The sequence below is a fragment of the Canis lupus genome, chromosome 30 (genome assembly GCF_011100685.1).
Source record: "Canis lupus familiaris isolate Mischka breed German Shepherd chromosome 30, alternate assembly UU_Cfam_GSD_1.0, whole genome shotgun sequence".
NCBI classification, from domain to species: Eukaryota; Metazoa; Chordata; class Mammalia; order Carnivora; family Canidae; genus Canis; species Canis lupus.
In genome coordinates, this window is record NC_049251.1 from 18,479,681 (window position 1) to 18,505,397 (window position 25,717).

At 38.1% G+C, this 25,717-nt stretch overlaps 1 protein-coding gene across 4 annotated transcripts; it reads right to left on the minus strand.

Moving 5' to 3' along the window:
• Positions 1 to 732: 732 nt before the first annotated feature.
• ARPP19 (cAMP regulated phosphoprotein 19) lies at positions 733 to 23,888 on the minus strand. 4 transcript variants are annotated; one of them, XM_038580450.1, is made up of 4 exons: positions 23,791 to 23,888; positions 23,542 to 23,596; positions 11,517 to 11,639; positions 733 to 4,810 (listed from the first exon to the last, which is right to left on the minus strand). In XM_038580450.1, exons 2-4 carry the CDS (start codon positions 23,584 to 23,586, stop codon positions 4,640 to 4,642), a joined length of 339 nt encoding a protein of 112 aa, XP_038436378.1. In that variant the 5' UTR covers positions 23,587 to 23,596; positions 23,791 to 23,888; the 3' UTR covers positions 733 to 4,639. The 4 variants fall into 4 exon arrangements, with proteins under 4 accessions (XP_038436378.1, XP_038436380.1, XP_038436379.1 ...); XM_038580452.1 differs by having other exon boundaries at positions 23,796 to 23,876; XM_038580451.1 differs by lacking the exon at positions 23,791 to 23,888 and having other exon boundaries at positions 23,542 to 23,708.
• Between the last annotated feature and the right edge of the window lie 1,829 nt (positions 23,889 to 25,717).

Below are 25,717 nucleotides of genomic sequence, written 5' to 3' on the forward strand. Positions count from 1 at the left end.
AATCAAGAGTTCCTTCCTTCACATGCTATGCTCTCCAACCAAACTTCCTTTTTCAGTCCACATTTTCCCAAGTCCTTGCCAATTTGAAAATAGTAATCCCTCTACTAAATGTTGTCTCCCTTGCCTGCTGCAACCCCCCTCTCCAAAGTCCCTCCTCTAACACTCCTCCCATTTATCCCCTAAATTGAATTACTTATTCCTCTAGACTGCCCATAACTTTATTTCTTCCTCTCCTAATGAATGTAACACCTTCTATCTAGTGTTAAATGTTATATAATTTTTCAGAATGTAAGCTCCTTGTCTCATCCATCTTTTTATTTCCAACAGTAGGATACTAGAAGTGCTTTGAAGAAGACCCCCAACATGAAGGCAAACAATGTTACCTTCATCACAAAGCCTTAACAAATGTAAGATCGTTAGGATGTCATTTTCATACTTTTTTTTAAAGATTTTATTTATGAGAGACAGAGAGAGGCAGACACAGGCAGATGGGAAAAGCAAGCTCCCTGCAGATAGCCCGATGTGGGACTTGATCCCAGGACCCCAGGATTATAACCTGAGCCGAAAGCAAATGTTCAACCACTGAGACACCCAGGCATCCCTATCATACGTAATTTAAAACAGACAGACTATAACAAAATTCTTTCCGCATATAGTAGTAGCTGAAATCTAAAGATACCAACTTCAGGAAATATTCCTGAAAAACAATGTAAATAAGACAAAAACTGCAAATTAAATGAATAGAAATTAAGTAGATCAATTTATTTTTTTTGTATATTTCACAAGTATAATTTTGGAAGGGCTATTTGACAAATTTCAGCATTAACTGCCAACTCTATAGACATGTTCAACAAAAAAGGCATTTACTCTTGGCCCTTTTAATACAGGCAAAGTGTCCTATTGCATCACAAATGAGAGATGTGGTAACAGATCTGAGGGCTTATTAAAAGAAATCAGGTGTTTTTTCCAAACGTTATTTGGTTGATAACATAATACAAACATAACATGAATGGTTTCATGACCACCAGCAATTTGCAGAATAAAACCCGTAAGTCTACCTACTTCAAAGGCCGAAACTAGTGAAACAGTATTAAAATTGGTTTTTAAATCCTTAAATTAACAATCGCAGAATGAGATTTCTTTGATCTCAATTTTGTAAGGTGTGGTGGGGGATTAGGGGGAGAAAGGATATGGGGGGGTGAGAAGACTGGCAGTGCATGCTGAGTTGCAGAGTTGGGACAGCGGCTCAAATTAGTCATCCAGATTAGGATAGTGTTTTAGAAAATTAAACATGTGTCCTAAATGTGGCATACTGAGAAAGACGTTCAAGGATGATAATTCATCAGCCCTAAATACCATTTAATGAAACCCATCTGGAGGCTTAAATGGGGCAGGGTGAAGTAAAATGAGGTGAAAAAGGAAAATGAAAAGTACAAGAAATGTGTTTAATGCTGGGGAGTGTGAAAAGGCCACCAGAGAAACTTCCTTTAGTTGACACTCAAGTGTGCTCTTCCTATAGGCTACCTGCCTCTGGATCACCAAACACCAAATTCACAGCACAATTTAAGCAGAGATTACATTTCAGCTTTGATAAAACTTCACAAGTATGGTTTTGTTACATCAAGTAAAAAGAGCAACTAATTCCAACTTTTGAAGTAAGAACAAGTAGAGAGGCCTCACTCGGCCTGCCGTGATGAATAGTTAAGACTTATTTTTAGGTCAGCAGCACATGAGTATTGAATAACTTGTAAATAGACTGCAAACATGCTGCTGCCAGTTCATCAAAACATTCCAACAATTCTTACTATCCCAACATGCCAAGAACGGTAATTGTTTTAGTGAGATGTAACCTCCAAAAATGAAATGTTTCTCAAAGTGTACCACCAAAGTAGGAGCTACTGGACACAAAACAGGTAATTTATTCCAGACATTAGCGAATTTTCATGAAATATGTTACCCTCAACTTCAGTACACTCCAATATTCATTTGTAATAAATAAGACAATTAAAATTAGCAATTTTTCAAACCACAACTCTGAAATTAGAGAAATGGAGAATTAAACTCATCTAGTCAACATCTTCATTCAAGCAATGGTGAAACAGTCTGCAAATAATGTCAATAAACTGAGAGTTGAGGCAGAACAAAAAAATAGAAAAATTAAAAACCTCTCTATCCCAAGCACCAATAATGGAGGCTAAGCAATTATACCTACAAATTCTTGTTGACAGGTCTTTCCTAAGGAAAATCCTGAGATTTTAAGCACTGTGACTTTACAGAAGGCAGGTTGGTTTAATGAGGAAATTTTTAATAAAAAGACAATCAACAGTATTTTATTTTGGGCACTTACTCAGTATTTCACAGATCCTCAACAAGTTTTGAGGTAGGTTAAATATCAGCATTGTAATTTACAAAATAAAACTTAAGAGGTTTTATCACTTGTTGTAAACTATAGCAGGAATCCTATCATGGTGAAGAATAACATGGTCTCTGTGATCTTTCAGATTAATCATCTCAGATGTGTAAATTTAATGTTGACAGCTTGCAAGTATTCACCAAAAATTTTTTTAAAAAGACAAGATATCACAGAAATTCTACTTTGGGGTATTGCCTACTCTTAAATGGATCCCACAACGATCATACATATTGTGGAATAATCTACTTGCTCCCATCATAAATATGTTTATATATAACTGATCTTTAAAATTACAAACTAGAACATTACTGATTTCATTGCTTTTCTGCCTTTTGGGGTGGGTGGAGCAGGAAGATAATCAGCAAGTCTTACTGAGAGCACTAGGCAGCCTTTAAGCGCAGGTGCTATGCTCAAGGCACCATTTACAATGATTTGGGTCATAGGAAAGCAAGTACACAGATGGAGCCAAGATCTAGAAAAGATGCCTGGATCCAAAAAGAGGCGAGGCCCTGTGCAAGTCAAAGACAAAGAAAAAAATACTATCATCTCAGACTACTGATCTTCATTGTCATGCTATAGCATATCACCTATGGGAAGAACTCTTAAAAGAGCAGTAAATATATCCCAATGAAGTCTGTTAATTAAAATTATTTACTAACTAGATAAACCACAAGTAAGATTAAATTGATTATTTTATTAAAGTGACATCTATAGAAGCAAAATATCTAATATTTTAATGTATGTTCCACCTACCACATAAATGACTCTAAGTGTCACAAGTAGAATTCACTTAGCTTACTTATCAGCTCATCCTGACATGGGTTCCTGGGCCAATCTTCTCAAGTATTTGTTTCAGTATAAAATTCACTTTACTTAAGTGTCAAATATTAGTAATTATACAGGATTAAGAGTGGTTAATTAACAACTGAGAAATTAGAAGAAAAACATTATTCTGTTATAAAATATAGAGCAAATTTTAAGAGTGAGGATATACACTTATGCTTCTGAACAGACTAAACAGCACAGCCGAACACGATCTGAGTCAAAGAGGCAAGAAGAAAAGGAGGGAAGGGCCACAGGAGGCAGAGTATCGAAGCCTTTTATTCTAGTGTCCCCCAAATTGACTGTGGAAGTAAAAAGTTTCTACATTAAAAAAGTTTATATAAATTACATGAATTGCAATTTTCATAAAAGTCAAAATGAAATGTTCTGCATAGGACAAAAGATATGCCTAAGCAACATATCATATCTGCACAAGGCCACTGAATGTCACGGATATTAGTAACAAATGAAAAAGCTTAAGTCTATGACAGACTAAGCAAAAATTTCAGTTTCGTATTCTATAAGCCCAAGATTGTAAACTACTCTTACTATACAAAAGCTCTAATGACATACAGAGTTTTGTGTAGGAACTCTTGTGCTTCTGGTTGGCACATCATCTACTTTTTAGTATGTGAAATTAATACAGACATTTGTGAGAGGTTGTGCAAAACTATTGTATTTACAAAAATGGCACAAAAGTGAATTCAAAAGTTGATGCACATGCACACTTCATTCACATCTTCAACAAAAGATATTCTAACATTATAGAACTGAATAAGAATACTAGCTTCAATGGCAGCTGTTAAGCACTAGAGTCACATTAAGTTACACCAGAATGGGCAAATATTGCCCAAGTAAAATTCTATTGTTAAAGCTGAAACAGGTTTAAGGCCATTCAAGTTCAATCACAGAGATACAAATCTTTCAGAGCCCCATGTACTTTTGTTTAAAGAATGTGACCTTTCTTCCAACTTGTGGTCTTAAACTTCTGTTTTACAAAATCCAAAAGGAAAATACAGAAGAAATCAATACAATAGAGGTTATATTAAATAAGAGTAACATACAAAGCTATAATTAAGATGAATTAAAGAAAGCCAACACATTACAATTGAAAAACTTGCTTGTTACTTGTTGAACCAGTCCTACACTAGAAGTTAGGTAATATATACAATTATTTTCAAGTAGATTATGTTGCTCTAACCTGTTCTTTTATCAGTGCACTGTTAAACTAATCAAAAAATCTACAAACATATATTCCCTTACAATAGCAGCACACACTACCGCTACCTGCAAAGCTGTCATTCGCAAATGACTTAGTGAATGAAAGGAAATAAAAAGCAGAGAAGTAACATAATAAGGAGAAATAACGGGAATTAGAAGATTCATGCAGTTCAGCTCTTTTAATCAGCCAGCCAGCTTGCTAGCAACAAGGGATGGTTTCCGCTGAGGAAGATCCTGTGGAGTGGGAATGTGGTCACCAGTGACCTCTGTCTTATCCGGAGCTGCAGTAGGAAGCTGCTTGTTCTTCATTTTTGCTTTAGCCATATTGTAATCTCCAGAATCAAAATATTTTTGCTACAAGAAAAAAGAAATTGAGACTGGAATTTAAAACTTTCATATGCAATCACACTGATTTAACATGTACATGTGACCCTATACTGTCAGTATAAAATAAGTTATTCTTAAAAAATTTAAACAAAACATTAATATAGATGAAATAGCAAAGCTTTCATTTACTAACAGAAAAACCAAACTGAAATTCTTGCTTATTCTGAAAATAAAAACAATCCACAACTTGCATCTAAGATGTGCCACGCACTTTCAATTACCTTAATTCAATAACCTTATGTTATTAAAACCATTATTTTATAGCTCCTGTCATCTAGAATGAACGTTTCTGCAAGGGCTTAAAATCATTTCTTTGAATTAGCACAGTTCACTAAAATCAAATTAAGGTTAAAATATAAATGCTAGAGTAACAGAAGAGATAAACTCATTAGAAATTATCACTTAAAATGCACATCCCTATCCTACACTTCTATTTTTCACCTAAAACACTGAATAAGTGCAACTATCACTTTTTAGGCGGAAGGATGAATAAGGTAATGATACCTTTTATCACTAAAATAGAAATTGCAAAGACAGCGAAAGTTTAGTCTTAACATAGCTAAACTACATGAGGTACCTGTTTCAGAGTAAAAACAAATTTGCCTCGTTTTTAATTCCCACCTATCCTGTTTATTAACCTACCTTTACTAAGTGCCTGTTATACATGAGGCACCATGTGAGTCCTGGAGAGATATACAAAGATGCACAACAGTCAGAATCCCAACCATCACACTGTTGTAAGCACACAAGGTGCTATGGGTGCCCAAAGGAAGGTAACCTAACATTTCTAGAGTAGGCAAGAGGAATAATCCAGAAATTAAGAGGAGTGTCTCATGGACAAAAGGTGAGGGGGGAAAAAAATCTGAGACTTCAGGGGTATCTCATGTGGTAAATAAAGTAGCTGGGAATTCACAGCTTAGTTTAAGATTATTGAGTGGCCTGGGAAAAGGTCTCAATGGCTGCCTCTCCCAAGGGACTATTCTTTTTAATAAGCCAGATCAGGCCTAAAGCCAAAGAGTCTAAAGCTAGAAAACGGTTTTTTATGTGTTACTATATGTATGTAACACACTGAGTAGTAACAAGGAAACTTGGAGCATGTCCTTTTAAGGTTTACTGTAGCTTTTTTCTGCATGTTTTAAAATGCGTACAGTGAAAAATCTCAGGGGCGCCTGGGTGGCTCAGTTGGTTGGGTGTCTGCCTTTGCCTCAGGTCGTGATCCCAGACTCCTGGGATGGAGTCCCACATCCGGTTCCCTGTTCAGAGGGTAGCCTGCTATCCTTTCTGCCCCTTTCCTGCTCAATCTCTCAAATAATTAAATTTTGAAAAAGAAATCTCAGAACTCTGTCCTATTAGAGTTACTTCTGAAATGTAGTAGCTTCTAGAGGAAAACAAAGCAGACTGCCAAATTCTTTACTGAGTCAAAAGCATAAAATGAGAAATCTAACACACAGTGCACATTTTAAGCATATTTTTCTCAAAGTAATAAAGTCAGTTTCTTATACTTATTGTATAGTAAGCGAAAATTCATCATAAGGGATTCTCACTTACTTGTTAGGCTACTCTGCTTGGGGAAAAGGAATTAAATTTATTTAATGTGGCTAGTGACAAAACTAAAATCAGTGCTAACAATTGAAACTGCTCTAGAGAGAGGAGTGAACTGAATCAGCATTTCTCACCATAAGACAGACATAGGCTAACAAGGCAATATTAGTTGTCTTTAACAACTTAAAAATTTTGAATTTTAAGTGCAAATCTTTAAAAATTAGCAAAACATGTTCTGGATCATCTGGTGACAAACTTATAAAAGCCTCCTCCTACCCAAATTTAGGAGCCACACTTACATCAGTATTTATAATTGCACTGACACTAAGTGATCACCTAAAGTGACAAATTAACTTTTTAAGGCTATTTTACTTAAAACTGAATCCTTGGAGCATCTGGGTGGCTCAGATGGTTAAGTGTCTGTCTGACTCCTTATTTCAGCTCAGGTCATGATACCAGGGTCCTGAGATGGAGCCCTGAGTAGGGCTCTGTGCTCAGTGCAGAGTTTGCTTTTCCTTTCCCTCTGTTCCCCCTCCCCAACATGTTTTCTCTCTCATAAATACATTTAAAAAACTTAAAAAAACTGAATTCTCAGTTTTTCTGGGGCTTCACAAATATGAAAAAATATGGGCCAGACTGTTTCTCGATATCCCTCCCAGTTTTAACAGTCTATATGTCAAAATGTACAAGCCACATTATGAAAAGCTTAAAATAGATGTAATAACTTTAATGAGTACAGTAAAACAGAAAGGGACTATTAGATATAAATATCTAATCAACCTTCCCAAATGAAGAAACTATTTATAACTTAAAAACTAAAACCCAAGGGCACCTGGGTGGCTTAGTGGTTGAGCATCTGCCTTTGGCTCCTGTCGTGATCCCCAAGTCCTGGTGGGATCGAGTCCTGATCAGGCTCCCCACAGAAAGCCTGTCTCTCCTCTGCCTATGTCTCTGCCTCTCTCTGTGTGTGTCTCATGAACAAATAAATAAAACCTTAAAAAAAAAAAAAAAAAACAGCCTCTAAAACCCAAGAACCCTGTGATCCAGACATCTAAAAAAAAACGAAACCCTTTTAAAATAGTAAGAAATAATATAGTTGAATATAACTTTATTTCCCTAATATAAAAGTGCTTATTCATTGACATTTTGGTATAATGCAATATCATTCAAGAGTTCCCTTCTCAAATTCTATGTAATTATTTTTTTTTAACCATTTCTTTTTTTTTTAAGATTTTATTTATTCATGAGAATACACAGAGAGGAGAGAGAGGCAGAGACACAGGCACAGGGAGAAGCAGGCTTCATGCAGGGAGCCTGACGTGGGACTCGATCCAGGGTCTCCAGGATCACACCCTGGGCTGCAGGCGCTAAACCGCTGAGCCACCGGGGCTGCCCCTATGTAATTATTTCTTGATTCAAGTAGCATTTTCTCTTTCCCAACTATTTACTCCAAGATATGTATTTATAAATTCTGACTTGAAGATACTAAAAAGCCATAAATAGTTGAAGCTAGAGGAAAATTATAAAGACAACAGCCCAATTGATGGAAGAAAGCTTGTTCTTGTTGCTGTTTCTTTAAGATTTTATTTATTTATTCATGAAAGACAGAGAGAGGGGCAGAGACATAGGCAGAGAAGCAGGCTCCATGCAGGGAGCCCGATGTGGGACTCAATCCCGGGTCTCCAGGATCACACCCTAGCCAAAGGCAGACAGACACTCAAACACTGAGCCACCCAGGTGTCCCAGGAAGAAAGCTTGTTAACACAAATAAATTATGCTGGAGATTGGTAAAGGAAAAAAGTTTCCTAAACAGTTAATAATCAAATCCAAGTAACAATTTAATAGTCAGAGATGATTATATAATTTATTACATAAACCACACCTAACGGGACTATTTTAAAATTAGATTTGATGCAAATATATTCTACGAAGCTATATTTATAATATAATGAACATCTTTCTCATTCTGCTTTTCTACTTATTCCCTACATCACATTATCTTTATGCTTTTAAATAACCACAAAATATTCTATTTTGTTGACATCACAATTTAACTATTCCTCTGCTGCTGAATACTTTTATTCAAAGTAGCACTCTTGCTACTTCTAATTATAAAGCTGTAAATAGGAGCAGCCCTGGTGGCTCAGCGGTTTAGCGCTGCCTTCAGCCCAAGGGCCTGATCCTGGAGACCAGGGATCGAGTCCTATGTTGGGCTCCCTGCAGGAAGACTGCTTCTCCCTCTACCTCTCTCTGTGTCTCTCATGAATAAATAAATAAAAATCTTTTTAAAAAATAAATTAAAAAAATAAAATAAAATAAAATAAAATAATATAAAATATAAAATATAAAATATAAAATAAAATAAAATAAAATAAAATAAAATAAAATAAAATAAAATAAAATAAGAAGCTATAAATAGGGGCGCCTGGGTGGCTCAGCGGTTGAGCATCTGCCTTTGGCTCAGGGTGTGATCCCAGAGTCCCAGGGTCGAGTCCCACATCAGGATCCTTGTATGGAGCCTGCTTCTCCCTCTGCCTGTGTCTCTGCTTCTCTCTCTATCTCATGAATAAATAAAATCTTTAAAAATAAATAAAGCTATAAATATCTTCAAACTTGAAGACGTTTTCCTTATACTGAATCCCTCAAGGGATTATTCAAAGAATATGAACACCTTTATAAATCTTGATCCATATCCCTTCCCACAAGGAGTAATAATTTTAAATGCTCCACTCAACAAAGAGAATATTAACTATATTCAACTTCAACCTCACCAGTATTACTGTAAGTATTTTTCTAATTTTGTTGTATTGTACTATGGTATATGATCTAATGTACATTTCACAGATTTCCATCATGGATAAACATTTTTCTGCACCTGATATTTTTCCTGCTAAAATTCTTTATCTAGGAGCACCTTAATGTTTTTCTTGAGTATCTGAAAAATCCTTTTATGTACTATAGATATTAACTATCATTTTTGTAATAATTTTCCCACTGAATTACTTCTCATGAACACAAGTTTTACTTTTTTTTAAAGATTTTATTTATTTATGAGAGAGAACACGTAGGGCAGGGAGAAGAGGTAGAGGGAGGGCAGCCCTGGTGGCGCAGCGGTTTAGCGCCGCCTGCAGCCCACGGAATGATCTGGAGACCCTGGATCGAGTCCCACATCAGGCTCCCTGCATGGAGCCTGCTTCTCCTTCTGCCTGTGTCTCTGCCTCTCTCTCTCTCTGCATCTCTATGAATAAATAAATGAAATCTTTAAAAAAAAAAAAAAAAAAAGAGGTAGAGGGAGAAGCAAGCTTCCCACTGAGCAGGGAGCCTGACACAGGTCTCAATCTCAGGACCCTGAGATAATGACCTGAGCCCAAGGCAGACGCTTGCTTAACTGACTGAGCCACTAAGGTGCCCCCAGAAACTTTACCTTTTTATATATTTGGTATAATTCCTACCTGCCTTTGAATTCCTAACTTTGAAATAATATTTCAAAGCTGTGAACATTATTCTTTCATATAAAACAAACAAAAAAAAAAAACCTGTACTTTTTACCACTTTTAAAATTAAGTTTTTATGTATTTATTTTGAATTGCTAGAATTTTTATTAGGCGAGCTTTTTTTTTTTTTTTTTAAAGTAACCTCTACCCTCAACATGGGGCTCGAACTCATGACCTGGAGATCAAGAGTCACATGCTGTACAGAATGAGCCAGCCAGGTGCCACATTTACCATACTCTCCCGGTATTAAAACAAAGAACGTATGATTTCACTTACATATGGAATCTAAAAACATTAAACGTGTAAAAACAGCAGAATGTGGTTGCCACAAGCTGAGGGGTGGGGGAAATAGGGAGATACTGGTCAGAAGGCACACACTTTCAATGATAAAACGACTAAGTTCCAGGGACCTAATATACAGTAAGTTAACAATACTGCATTGTATACTTGACAGTTGCTAGGAGTAGAGCTTTAATGTTCTCACGTAACAACAAAATGGTAATTATGTAAGGTAAGGGATGTGTTAACTAACCTTACTAGTAAACATTTCACAACATGTATGTTGTGAAATCATCACACTGTACACCTTAAACTTACACAATATATATGTCAACAGTATCTCAATAAAGCTGGAAAACAATATCCTTTTGCAATTTGAGAAAATAATCATGTATAGCTATGGCCAATACCTATACATATAAACATACACATACACATGGATAGGTGTTGGTTAACCAAACAGCAGATACCAGTATGTTCAAGTGTTCAAGGTATTTACTTAAGGAAAAACATGATTTGGCACCTGATTCAATTAATAATTCTCTTCATCTTTCCCTGTTCCCTGTGTGGTAAATAAAGTTACTTAAAAAAAAAAAAAAAGAAAAGAAAAGATGGAATCCTTTGATTTTTCACAAAGAGGTCAAAAAAGAAAACCTAAGGATCTTGTTCAAGTAGCATTATCTCAATTCAGATCTCATTACTGAGCATTAAATGGTTTCTACCTCACAAAGAATTGGTAAGATTTTGAAAAAATGTTTTCAGTAATTTGAACTACTAAAATTACCATGTATAAACTGTATTAGAGTAACTGTAAAATGTATTATGTAAAGGAGATAATAAGCTCTGCTTACATAAGTGATTTCATCCAAATAAAAAATATTTTTAGTCTGGCATGGAAATCATCTTTAAAACAGGTAAAAGTTAAAAAAAATATATGAGTAGAAAGATAAATGCCAGCTTCTGGATAGTCCTAACTTTTGGAAAGAAGGGGAAAGAAGGATATTTACACACATGTGGTAGGTTTCAACTATATCTACAACATTTTCTTTCTTACAAAGATAAAACTGAAGTAAATATGGCAAAATATTAACATATTAAATCTGAGTGGTAGGTACATGGGTTCTGCTATATTATTATCTGCACTTTCCACATGTTTAAAATAGTTTATAGTTAAATAAGTGATGAGTTGTTCATTCTTATACGTATTTATACAATAAAAGGTATAAAATATAGGAAAATTATGTATCTATATATCTGGTAAGATACAGAGTTATGTACACAGACACCCATTTTGTAATCACAATCAGCACACTGAATTCATAGGGTTTAAGCATCTGAAGATCATATAGAGAACTTACCCCTTTCTGCAATCGTTTCCTTAAGAAATCTGAACCTCCAGGCTTTTGTCCCAGATGAGGATACCTTGCTTTTAATTTTGCTTCTTCAGCTTTCTCTGGACTAGTCACTTTATCTTCCATTTCCTGAAATAATTTAAAATAACTTGTCTATTACAATTTACTTATTTAAAACAATTCACCTTTTAATATCTAGATCTGGACTTCAGTTGTCGAATGCCAAATACTGCAGCATCTGACTGAGAAATCAAGCACAGAAGCTTTTAAAACATCTCTGTCTTGTTTTTCAAATGATCCATGTGATAGCTCTATTATAGCTGTGATGCATGTGTACACCCCACACACTGGATAAAAATATCAAGATAACTCAGCTCTGAAGGCTTGCTTGCCATTACTTTCCAGTCATGTATAATACATTTATAGTTAGTCACCTTCCATGGAACTCATCAGTTCTTTGCCTGCATTCAGAGAACCATCTTAATACTCTTAAAACACAAAAAGATCTGTTAATCCAGATTCATGTATGATTGGAAGCACTGAGATTCTTTAATAGGAATTAACAACTTATTTACCAGAAGATTTTCCCTAACTCAATATAGAAGACCTTTTTAAAAAAAAATTTTTATTTCTCTTAAGTCATCTCTACACCTAACATTGGGCTCAAGCTCACAATCCCAAGATCAAGAGTTGTATGCTCCACCAACTGAGTCAGCCAGCCACCCAGCCTTGGTATTTTTAAAGAGAAGTATCTTTGTCAATCTTCCTATCAGTGTATATTATTCCCTAGTTTCCCCCTGTATTTAATGACAGACCGCTCATACCAAAGGTACCATTCTTCAATGTATCAAAAATGTGTTTTCTAACCAAATGACTATCAATATTTTAGGACTATTCTCTTTTTTTCTTTTAAAAGATTTTATTTATTTGAGAGAGAGAGCACCAGCAGGGAGAGGGACAAGCAGACTCCCTGCTGAGCCTGACATGGGGCTCTATCAGGGGACCCTGAGACCATTACCTGAGCTGAAGTCAGATGCTTAACTGAGGCATCCAGGTGCCCTTTTTTTTTTGTTTTGTTTTGTTTTTTTGTAAGTAAGCTCTACAACCAACATGGGGCTTGAACTCATAACCCCAAGTTCAAGAGTTGCATGCTTTCCAACTAGGCCAACCAAGTGCCCCAAAGCCTATTCACTCAATTTTTTTGAAAAGCACATTTAATACAAATTTTATGTGATACAGGAGGCTTCATAAACATGAAGACCAAAGATATGTTTAAACCTCATTTTTATACTAGGTTTAATCAAAAGTAGAGAGAAAATGAAAAAAATATGACAGGACAAAAAGGAACATGAGCTGAGAGTGGTAAATGGAGGAAAGGAGCAAGGCTTATTTGTTCAGTCTTCTTTGTGTCCCTCTATCTTTGAAGGTAGGGGAGTTCCTTTCCTCCAGCTATACAGAAGGCACCTCTCATTTGCGGATCTTATTATCTGCTTCAGGGGAAAGCCAAAAGTCCTTTCTGCACATGCTATTTCTCAGATGCCTTCAGCTTATAATATCAAAATCCCAAAGTGCCGTACTTTGGGTAGCATTCTTCTATTTGAAAGTTTCCCAAGAAATTTCATGGTTCAGAAACTGAGGTCAATTATCCCATAACCCAGTGAATCAGTCTCAGTCCTGGGAATAGATCAGTCCTTTCAAATAGTTGTGTCTCATTTCAGGACATGGTGGTTGTACCTACATTAGGTTTTTATACGGTATGATTGCTCATACTACTGGCATTTAAGAAGGGACATTTTTCTTGCATTGACTTTTGTCAGTTTTCCCAAGATCCCAGCTGCAGACTCTAGTGATTGGAGTGTCCTAGTGTCCTTCATGGTCAACAGAAACTACTTGTCAAGTTGAAAAAGGTCCTGTCCCTTCCCATTATTCTTTCTCCTCTTCTCAAGCTCTTCATTCCCCTTCCAAGTGGATCCAATCCCCATCCACAAGGTAGAGCCACAGGACAGAAAGGCTGAGTCCACTAAAACCCACCTCCCCCCTTTTTTAAAGATTTTATTTATTCATGAGACACACACAGAGAGAGAGAGAGAGAGGCAGACACATAGGCAGAGGAGAAGCAGGCTCCCTGTGGGGAGCCTGATGTGGGACTCGATACCAAGACTCTGGGATCAGGATCTGAGCCAAAGGCAGACAGACACTCAACCACTGAGCCACCCAGGTGCCCCAAACATACTTAACTTTTTTTTTTTTTAAAGATTTTATTTATTCATGAGAAACACAGAGAGAGAGGCAGAGACACAGGCAAGGGGAGAAACTGGGTCCTCATGGGGAGCCTGATATGGGACTCGATCCCTGGATCCCAGGATCAACGACCTGAGCCAAAGGCAGACGCTCAACCATTGAGCCACCCAGGAATCCCAAACCTACTCACTTTTAACAGCAGTCTTGATATAGTCTACTTTTTCCCCCCAAGAACCATACTTTATAGGGGAGCAATGTTTATCACTTTGTGGTAAGTACTGAAGAAGAATCAATCAATCAAGAAAAACAAAGCTGGGATCCCTGGGTGGCGCAGCGGTTTAGCGCCTGCCTTTGGCCCAGGGCGCGATCCTGGAGACCCGGGATCGAATCCCACGTCGGGCTCCTGGTGCATGGAGCCTGCTTCTCCCTCTGCCTGTGTCTCTGCCTCTCTCTCTCTCACTGTGTGCCTATCATAAATAAAAAAAAAAATAAATAAATAAAAATAAATAAAAATAAAAAAAAAATAAAAAATAAAAAAAAAAAAAAAAGAAAAACAAAGCTGCCCTGATAGGCAATGCTGGGCAAAGACAAAATGCACCTTCCAGCTAATGAACTCATTTCTGTATGTCAGCCAGGCAAAATCACATACCTTTGCATATCTCAATTCTTCCAGGTTGGGTGCGGGTGACTGGATGACGGGCACTGAGGGGGGCACTTGATGGGATGAGCACTGGGTGTTATTCTAGATGTTGGCATATTGAACACCAATAAAAAATAAATTTATATAAAAAAATTCTTCCAGGTTATTTATGAATGTCAAAAATGAATGAATATCCATAAATGCCAAGCCTTCTGTTCCTATACAGCAAGCAAATCATTTATGCCCAAAATAACTTACGATTTTTCCATCCATTTTCCTCAAAATTGTATTAATGCATGCTTTATAATTAGCTTTGTTGACCTTATACATTGTCAGTATTTCCCTCATCTTGACCAGCTTCCTCATGTGTTACAACATCTCATTTTTAGTCTTGGAATATCTTGAGATTAATGCTGCTGCAGCTGCTGTCAAATATACTTTTTCTATGGGGCCTCCTTTATATTGTGTGCTCCCCCTTCTGCTTCAAGTGCTCTACCTTCCTCCTTTTATGCTACAGTCTCATGTATCTATTTAGATTTTCAGTCTCTTTAAGTGGTCATATCACTTTCTTGATATACACAAAATTCAACTCTGTGTGCTCTGCCAGAGACAGAGCCTCTAAATAGTATCAGTGACTCTGCCAGTCATTCCATTCAAGAAGAGTATGACCCCATGGGATCCCTGGGTGGCGCAGCAGTTTGGCGCCTGCCTTTGGCCCGGGGCGCGATTCTGGAGACCCAGGATCGAGTCCCACATCGGGCTCCCGGTGCATGGAGCCTGCTTCTCCCTCTGCCTATGTCTCTGCCTCTCTCTCTCTCTCTCTGTGACTATCATAAATAAATAAAAATTAAAAAAAAAATTTTTAAAAAGAAGAGTATGACCCCAAAGAGAGCTCAAATGTGAGGTGTGTGATGCAAACCTGCCATTCCCATAATGATCTCAATCCTGGGGTTCTTTCAGAGTTGAAGTGTATCAGTGTTCCGTTTATTATTCTAGTGTTTAAGAACTCAGCCCCTAGAAATCTACTACACCTCAGCTGTCAATTAACTGAAGAATCAGTCCAGGTATCTGTTCAACCACTAGATTAAAAAAAGTGACATGTCCTATTGAGAACTGATAGGGCTATCTCCACTACGATTGGGACTTCACTGGGGTTCTTCAAGGGTATTTTAGTTATATACAATTTGTTTGATAACTTTAGAATCTAACCCCTATGTAAGGTAGGACTATACTGTATTCATCACCCAAGCTAAAGAAATAATATAAATTTAAGATTACCAATTTAGTGCAGGAAGGTGGGCTAGAGTTTCTCCTTGGTGGTTCAGCTTTCACTGTAGGCATCTGCCACAGGTCCAGCTGTATTCACAGTGGTGCTTCTCAGAGGGAATTGGGAAAAGGAACTTATTCTTGGGTCCCCTGATACAGTTGTTTTATAAATTGGTTAATCTTAAATTTGGATGTTAGTTGAAAAGAACTATAACTTGATTATAGCCTTTGAGTCCTCACACATTCAAACTAAAGGGTATTAACAGTCCTACGTTTCCAATAAAACCATCCAGCTTTCTTGGGCCTGGTAAATAAAGGCTCTTCACTTCCTTTGAGTTGAATTATCAGTTCCCTATATCTAAGAGAAATTCCTTAAAATTTCTAGTATGTGGTAGCAACTTGCCCTAATTTCCTGTGTTTCTGCAGGTTTCCCTAATTTTCAATAAAAGAGGGGAAGAAAGTTGTACACAACATACCACTGTATCTGGCATTCCTGTATTTTCTAAATAAAGAATACATTCTTGTATATGTTTATACATAATACTAAGCATGTTCAATTAAATCAAAATAGTTTATTTTAAATACAATTTTGGGCAACAGCATCAACAGAAGAAAGTATCATTTAGGTTTGGAATGGATTTATGATATGTGTCCTAGAAAAACAATTTAATCCTTGAACTTTCTTTCCAAATACATAGATAAAAGGACAAGTGTCTGCTAGCTGCAACTCTGTAGCTGGATTCAGAATTTCAGCTGCATTTAACACCAAAAGGGGGAAAAATATGACCAAATCAACATTTCTCAAACACAGTACATCCCATCCAGACATCTAGGATACTTTTCATGGACCATACAGAAACCTTCTTAGCTTGTTGCAAATGTACAGTTATATATTTTCAACTTATCAGTAAGTTGAAATGCTTGGGACTTTCAACCTAGAGTTAAATATAATTAACATGTCAGGTGGCAGACTGTGTCCACTGGCATTCAGCCCATACTCACCCTTCTTTAAAACACTCCCCTAAATCCCTATAGTTAGACGTCAAAAACTGTATTTCCCTGACTGAATTCCTACTAGGTTCTGCTAATGACTATACACCAGCTTAAAAGGCATAGGAGAAAGAATCGACTCTGTTCCTGGTGATGGCCACCAACAACGTGAGGACAAGCAGTAGCCCAAGAGCTTTCACCTCCAGAAACATTTTCCCCCTTTATTCCTCCACCCTTCTAATAATTTGTACCCTAATTCCCTAAACACATCCCTTTCTGTTTCAAATACCAAAAGTGGTTCCTACTCTCCAGATAAAACACTAGTTGATAAAGTCAGGTAAAATAAGCAATTTATCCCTATAGTCATGTTAAAAAAATGCAAAGGACACACAGAATTTGGTGTGATTCCATGTTTCTGTACATCCTTCAAAGTAATTCCTAAACATTTATTTCAGCTAGAATGAAAATAAATCTTGAAAAAGGCTTGAGATACAGGAATAGCAAAGAAATTGGCATACATTAATGTATACTGACAAGTCACTTTGTAATTTCTCCCCAACTTTGCTGAGATATAATTGATGCATTAGCTTTTCAAATTTTAAAGTCTTAATATTGGAGGTTAAATACACAACAAAAGGGGAGCCTAGCTGGCTCAGTCAGTATAGCATGGGACTCTTGATCTCAGGATTGTAGGTTCAAGCCCCATGCTGGGTATACAGATTTACTTAAAAATAGAATCTTGGGCAGCCCGGGTGGCTCAGCGGTTTAGCACCACCTTCAGCCCAGGGCCTGATCCTGGAGACCTGGGATTGAGCCCCACATCCGGCTCCCTGCATGGAGTCTGCTTCTCCCTCTGCCTGTGTCTCTGCCTCTCTCTCTCTCTGTCTCTTGTGAATAAATAAATTAAAAAATCTTAAAAAAAATAGAATCTTAAAAAAAAAAGCCTCGAAATATATAAAGCAAAAGTTGACAGAATTACAGTAACAAGTGACAAGTCTATCAGCATAGGATATTTCAACACACCTTTCAGCAATTGATGGGTGAAAAAGAAAGTCACGATACCAGATTGTATTTCTGCACCCAATAGTTAGGAAATACATGCTCTTAAAAAAAAAAAAAAAGGAAATACATGCTCTTCCCAAGCACAAATGGAAAAGTCTTAACCATTTTCATCCAGACCACCACCTATGACTATAGTTAATAAGATTAAAAGTCAGTAATAAAAATTTTATATATCCCTACTATTTAGAAATTAAAATACATTATTAAAATGCTTATTAACTCATTAAAACTGCAATGTGTACAAACTTAAAAAATACATTACTGAAATAATTCAAGGTTAAAAGAAATAACAAGAATAAAAAAACACATGGAACTCACTGATAATAAAAAATTCTATACTTACCAAACTTGTGGGATATGACAAATGTCCCTTAAGGGCTTATATTAAAGAAGAAAATGAAAACTCAATGAGTTATGTATCCAACCTTAATAAACAAAGAACAGAACCCAAACAGAATAGGAGAGAAAAAAAGATACAAAAGAGAGGGTCAGCAAAATAGGGGAATGATAAGCTTAGCCAAGAAGTATTTTTAAAGATTCAAATCTGATTTCAAAATTTTATCCTCTAAGATGTTTTTGTATCATACAGTAATTTTACTACTTTGTAGAATAGATACTAGAATGTGAGTGGATTCACTCAGCTCAGCAGTTTCTATGCTGCTAATCCCTTTGGTGGGGAGAAGTATAGAAGGATCAATAGAATTCTGGAGTATTTACTATAGGCTACAAACTGGGAACAGAGAAACCCAGGATTATCATAACAAAGATATACACTTATCATTTACAAAAAAAATACTTAAGAACACTACTTCAAATGAGGGTTACCCTTTTGGCAAGCACATAAACTTTATCTTCAATGTATACTCTATACCTAGTACACAGCCTAATATTTATTGTGAATACGATTTTGTGAATTAATCTATTGAAATACATTAGATATCCTTTTTGTAAGTAGGTAGGGCATAAAGTATAAAAACATACAGAAAAAAAGACCAATCAGGGATTATGTAGTCTATCATGGATTGCTAATAAATCTGAATGACTGGTACTACTCTTCAGCCTTCAGCAGAAAAGTTACATAGCAATATCAACAATACAAATCTGATCACTCTAACCAAATTCTCATCTATCTGCTCAGCAATTATGCTCACTGATGCACTGACTGATGAATACACAGGAAAAGATTAACGAAGGCCAACAAATCCTAGAGGATATTGCCAGGGAAGTATCAGTATTGTTATCAACCTCTATGGGAAAACACTGTAGTCCAATTAAATCCTTACTACTTGCCCGGTAGCTGGCACTTAACAGGTGTTCAATAAAAGCCTAATGAACAAACACACTGTTTTTAATAAAGTTAAGAAACTTCCTAAACACCTTACAGTTTTACCATTAGGTTATCTTTTAAGTATTTCATGTTATAGTAGCACAGGTTCAAGAATAAAAGACTAAGAGAGGCAAGCTTAAACACTGTTGTATAGAAGCATACTTGCTAAGATAGCAAAGAGAAACATTTTAAAACTTTTCTGAGGTTTACCTCTAGATTGCTAAGAATTAATGGTTGCACAAACCAGACCACTAGGTTCTGGTTTAAAAATAAAAATTAGGGACACCCGGGTGGCTCAGCGGTTGAGTGGCTGCCTTTGGCCCAGGGCGTGGTCCAGGAGTCTCAGCATCGAGTCCCGCATCGGACTCCTAGTCCGACTCCCTGCATGGAGCCTGCATCTCTGTCTCTCGTGAATTAATATAATAAATATAATATAATATAACATAATATAATATAATATAATATAATATAATATAATATAATATAATATAAATAAAAATTTAAAACACCCTTGAGACTTTTAGTTACCAAAGGCAGTGGTGTAACAGCCCCAACAAATGTCAATATTAACCGCAATTCCTTAAAAACTGGGAAAATAGAAAAGCAATTTGTATCCACTCTTCAACGGCGATATATGAAAGTAATTAACATAATAGTTTTCTTCCTTCTCCACTACTCACAAAAGTACCAAGTGTTATGTTTTAAACTGACAAAAATATTTCAAGTGAGAGCCTTACTTGAGTTAGCTTCTTCCAAGACATCTTACTAACTTAACTTGATGAAATTTGTACTAAAATCTAGAAAACCTGCTATTATGATTTCTTTTAAACTTAAAAACCAGGTATATATGAAAAAATATATACAATCCTCTACTTTCTTTTTTTTTAATCTTTTTTTAATTTTTTTAAAATTTTTATTTATTTACGATAGTCACAGAGAGAGAGAGGCAGAGACATAGGCAGAGGGAGAAGCAGGCTCCATGCACCGAGAGCCCGATGTGGGATTCGATCCCGGGTCTCCAGGATCCGGTCTCCAGGATCGCGCCCTGGGCCAAAGGCAGGCGCTAAACCGCTGTGCCACCCAGGGATCCCTAATCCTCTACTTTCATTCAGATTTCCAAAGTGGGTCTAAACAAAGGTTTTCGTATTACTATAGTCTATCCCTCCTCCTACTTTTTTTTTTTTTTAAGACTTTATTTATTCATGAGGAACACAGAGACAGAGGCAGAGACACAGGCAGAGGGAGAAGCAGGCTCCTTGCAGGGAGCACGACGTGGGACTCAATCCAGGGACTCCAGGATCATGCCCTGGGCCAAAGGCAGGAGCTAAACCACTGAGCCACCCAGGTGTCCAAATCCCTCCCCTTTTTAAACTGCAGTACAACCACTGCCATCTATATTGAAATAGTACTTTGCCAATGGTTTAATTTTTTTTTTTTTATTTATTTATGATAGTCACAGAGAGAGAGAGAGAGAGAGAGAGAGGCAGAGACACAGGCAGAGGGAGAAGCAGGCTCCATGCACTGGGAGCCCGACGTGGGATTCGATCCAGGGTCTCCAGGATTGCGCCCTGGGCCAAAGGCAGGCACCAAACCGCTGCGCCACCCAGGGATCCCTGCCAATGGTTTCATATGAAAAATTCTGAGAAAATTTCATTCAACCAATATTTTCTGAATAAAATGAATGGAATGAATCGAGTAAGTTAGATGCTATGTGAGAAAAGATAAAGGAGGGTCCCTGAAATTAAGATGCTCACAATGAAAATAGATTTATGTATTTTAAGTCTCCACATGCCTCTTCTCACCCCAGAACTAGAGCGCACACCTGTCTGACTGAGCTTAGTGTTATTCAAAGTGGAATCACAGGTAACAGATCCAAAAAGTCTCTGCTTAATTTTTAATGTTTTGTTTTCACTTCAGTGATAATCTACAAGAAAAAATATAAGCATACACTAGCACATCTGAAATGCCATCTCATATTTAAGTGCCACATGAGTTCCATGTGAGCTTTCATTTATGACCGAGACTGAGCAGTACTACTCTAATTATCCAAGATAATGAGAAAAGAACAGAGCTCAATTTAAAATGTAATGATGCATTTTTGACCTTAGAGTTAAATGATCACATAGATTACACTTTAAAAAGAACTGAGTCATCATATCACTAGGGGACCATTAACCTGCCATATTGAAGAGTTCCCGCACTTTAACAATTGATACCACATTCTCAATACATTGGAAATTTATTTTCAGCAAAATACCATGACACAATAATTTACACTAATTTTGTTTGTATTTGTTTTTAATTTTTTAAAAAAATGTTTAAAGTAATCTCTACATCCAGTGTGGGGCTCAAACTCACCACTCTGAGATCAAAAGTTGCACGCTCCACCAACTGAGCCTTCCAGGTGCCCGTTTTAATTTTAAAGCAGTATTAAAGAAACAGATGCTTATACTTATTTTCAAGTTCATACATATTTAGTTAATATCCCAATTAAAAAAACAGTGGTCTATACAGTTTTCTTCTCTTAATAAGGGGCACTCAGAGAAACAGTGACTTAGCTCTACTCCATGCAGGCTGATCTCTGTTAATTTTTCAGAGGCAATTGGCTAATGTACTATAAAACTATAAAGGTATTTTAGCTGAATACTTTGGCTTTAATTGAAAGGTCAACTGGGTACAGAGAGAATAATCCAATTTTTTAGGTCATCTAACTATTCTTCCAAATGGAAGAAACAGGTGATTTGGCCCATAGGAACACAGAAGTGACTCTGCACATTCTCATGTTTAGGGATGGTATCCATGCTACAGGCACTTAACATCTACAGCCAATCCCTAATGCAAGAAGGGACACTATATTACCCCTACACTTTGGTATTAATGACAGCAGCCCTAAAACCACAGGACTTGAATTAAAATTTTAATGTAGATATTCATGAAAAGAAAACATTCAAGACATGTTTCATACTGTTAAGGGTCAGAACATTAGGCTGTTCCAGGTAAAAGCATTTACATTTTAGAAATCAACACTTTACACTTTGGCAACACACTAACAAATCTCACAAAAGAAAATTACATAGCATACTCTTCTATATCATAAGTCAAAACTGAGGTTGATTTTAGTGTTTAGGACAGAACAGTATAGAGACAATTTGTTGTTTTTTTCCTGGAGTTCTTAAATCCCAAGCAATTATGAACACCACAATAAATATTTTTTAGTTAATAATTGACATTTCATGTTACTGTAATCTTTACACTACGTTTGTGTTTTTTTTGTCCTAAAAGTTCATTTTTGTTAAACATAAAAAATACCCAACACAGCCTTCATCGGAATATTCCCTAATAATATCCTAACTTGGCCTCTTATTTATACTATTGCTTTTTCTTTTTTTAAAATAATAACAATGTAACAGATCCATCCAACTGAAGAAAACTTAACTTGTAAGAATATATGGAATGGGCTTAGAACACACTAATTAAATTTCCAACCTGATTAGGAGCATGGGTAGAACATTAAGCAGAAGCCCTTACAAAGTCCAAGCATTAGGCCAAATCCTATTTATGATAATGCCTTCTGATTTTTTTTTTTCAAGAAAAAGTGCTGGTAATTTTCCATCAACAATTTAAGAAACAAGGTATCCTGGGCCTTTGTAGGGCAGCCACAATTACCTAGGAGGGTAGGGCAACAGGAATAATGGTGGAACAGGCAAGAACTAGCATAGATTAAAAAAAGAAAACCTCAATACTCATAATTTGAAGTATACGGATTTGTGGCGTACCCTCCTACCTCTGAAGGATATTACAGATTCCTGTCTCTACGAAAATCCAGGTCAACTGAGTTGGTAAAATTTTTTAAATGCCAAGCCTTCCATTTCCAGACAAGTACCATATGCGGATCCCAGTGGCTTTACATTTCTGAGCACAGAAGTCACCTAGCTCGTTGAAGCCCCACAACAACCGCATGAAGTATCGCTATTCTTACTTTTACAGATGAGGAGACTGAAAACTAAGGCGTTTAGCGACTGGTGAAGGTCACGGGGCCAACAAGGGTTGGAACCGAACTGCCAACCCAGGTCTGAACTCCCCGCCCAAACACGCGACGACCGCCTCAGGAGTTAAAGGCATGCGGGCAACACCAGGAGTGGCAGAGTTAGTTCTTCACGGGAGAAATACAACTTCCTGCGCAAAGTGAAACTCACGGGGAAACTCAGGTTCCACGCATAAAACCCGCTCGCATGTGCAGTCGAGGGCAAGGAACCACGCGCCCGGCCGAGGGGCGGCGCCGACGTGGACAAGGCTCCCACTCCCACCACGCTGGCGCTGAGCAGCCGGGCCTGCGGGCGGCGGACGCGCGAGAGCCCGGGCCGTGAGGGCCGGACCCGCCCTCCGCACCAGGCGCCGCCGCCCGACTCCCGGCGGGCGCGCCCCTCCGCACGCGGCCGCAGCAGGCCGCCCCGCAGGCCCGGCCCCCGGCGCGCTCCTCCTGGGCCTTCCGCGACCACACTCACCTTCTGCTCCTCCGCGGAGGCTGCCTCAGGGACTTCCGCGGACATACTGCTCCTTCTGCAACGACACGCCGGGGAAGATGCGATTACCCGGTGGCCGAGGCCCACCCGCCCCTGCTCTCCCAGCGCCCGCTCGGGCCGCCTCCGCCCGCGAAAATGGCCGTGCCTTATGACGACACGGAGCCCCGCAGCGCTCGGCGACCGCGACCCGCGGCGGCCCGGCCGCCCCTGCCGCGCCGCGCCCCTGCCTACCTTACCCCGCGGCTCCGGCCCTGCGACGCCGAAGCACTTCCTTTCTTCCTTCAAAGGTCGCGGCTCGCGCGTTACCTCACGTCCGCCGGCCAGATGCTTCCTGGGAATTGTAGTTTACAAGCGGAGCCGCCTCTCCTCCCTCCGCCCCGCCCCTTTCCCGCCTGTTCCAGGGACTTCATAATTTCTGCTTTCCCGGACTCGCCCAGTCCGATTCTCGTACTTGTTCTCGCGCTGTAACCGGGCATATTGTCTTTTGCGCGCTCCAAAGCCCTGTGCTGCTCCGTTCCACAATCTCTCCCGGCTCCGCTTTGCCTTCTTAACCATATGCATCTCTCACATCCCCCTCCCTCCCCCCATTCTACATCATCTCAGGCTTTTCTTGAGCCCCTACACTAGGTCAGGTCCACTTCTTTAAATGCTATCACATCTCTGCAGAGTTCTCCAGCAACATACACTGTATCATGAGACATTAATTGCTATTACTATTAATAGAGTAATAATAACAATTCACTGGCCCTTTTCCCGCCCAGATAAGCTACCTTAGGACAGAGACCTCGTCCACATTTGCTTGTATTTCACTCCCAGAGGCCAGCATTGTCCTAGATGTTCAATAAAAATCCCACGAAGAAATTTATGTTCCATTCATTGGTCTACACCCCAGGTCCACTTCCACAACTTTGCTGAAACCCCTGGCAACAAACTCACCCAATGGCCTTCTTAATTACCAAATCTGTTGGCTTTACCTCTAATCCTCATTCTAATAGGCATCTGAGTAGCTACTGGCAGTACTATAAAGGTCATTTCAATGAAGTGTCTCTCAGAAACTTGGAAATAAGATTGACCTCTAAGAGTTAAACTAGTAAAAAGCAATTCTGTGGGAGTTTGGAAACCATCAAAACATTCAATCAGAGTTTCCTAGGAAGAATCTCAGACAGGAAGACTTGCGTTGGGATTGCAACTTGAAAAACCAAGTGTTACACTGCACTCCTTCAGGAGTAAAGAAGGAAGACGCTTGTCAGGCAACCATGTACTTAGAATTCAAGAATTCAAGAAGGCAACTCTTCGACCAAGATATCCTTTAGGAGTGCTTTAAGCTGGGTCAGCTGAGAAATTCATGAGCTTAGCTATTCTCATTCCATAATCACAAAGTAACTTACTGAAATTTTGCCTTTCCTTCATACAGAACTATAGGGAGAAAGGAGAATGTGCTAGTTAGGCTAACAACCATCTAACAGTTGTATTTTTGTTTTAAACACTTTGTTTGTTTATTTTTAAAGATTTTATTTATTTATTTTAGAGACAGAGAGAGAGAACACAAGCAAGGGGAATAGCAGAGGGAGAGGGAGAATCAAGCTCCTCTCTGAGCAGCGACCTCATTGCGGGGCTGGATCCCGGGAGTCTGGGATCATGACCTGAGCCGAAGGTAGACACTTAAGCAACTGAACCACCCAGGTGCCCCAAACAGTTGTATTTTTATTAATAAATTGGCATTCTGGTATATATCCTAAATGAATATATTTGTGACCTCGAGTTAAAATCTGAGACCACATATATAAAAAATCAGTATATGTGATCTTGGATAAAAAGATTCTGTTCCTGAAAGATAGGACACTCACATGAGGGCAAGTTTGAATTTCTGGGAGGCAGACTTTGGCCAATGGGAAACTTACAAAGGTCAGTGCCCCATTGTGGGGGCCTGAGAAGTCATCCTTCCCCAGGTAACACTCCTCTGCATCATTAACCATGTACCTTAATATTTTAAATTGCACGCTGATCACCAACATCCTGTTTTTCAAAATTTATTTCTCTTGACTTCTAGGATACTACACTTTTATTCTTTCCTACTCCTCTGGCTGTTCCTTCTTAATCTCCTTTGTTGAATCATTACCTTACTCTTAATGGGAGGATTTTAACAATTTTGTCCTTG

What these genes read in the sequence shown, in the direction of transcription:
- ARPP19 (XM_038580450.1), bottom strand. Translation starts at nt 23,586, where the DNA reads ATGTCCGCGGAAGTCCCTGAGGCAGCCTCCGCGGAGGAGCAGAAG. An exon ending in CCTCCGCGGAGGAGCAGAAG is followed by an intron (nt 11,640 to 23,541) that starts GTGAGTGTGGTC and finishes AAATTATTTCAG; the next exon opens with GAAATGGAAGATAAAGTGAC. An exon ending in GGAAACGATTGCAGAAAGGG is followed by an intron (nt 4,811 to 11,516) that starts GTAAGTTCTCTA and finishes TTTTTCTTGTAG; the next exon opens with CAAAAATATTTTGATTCTGG.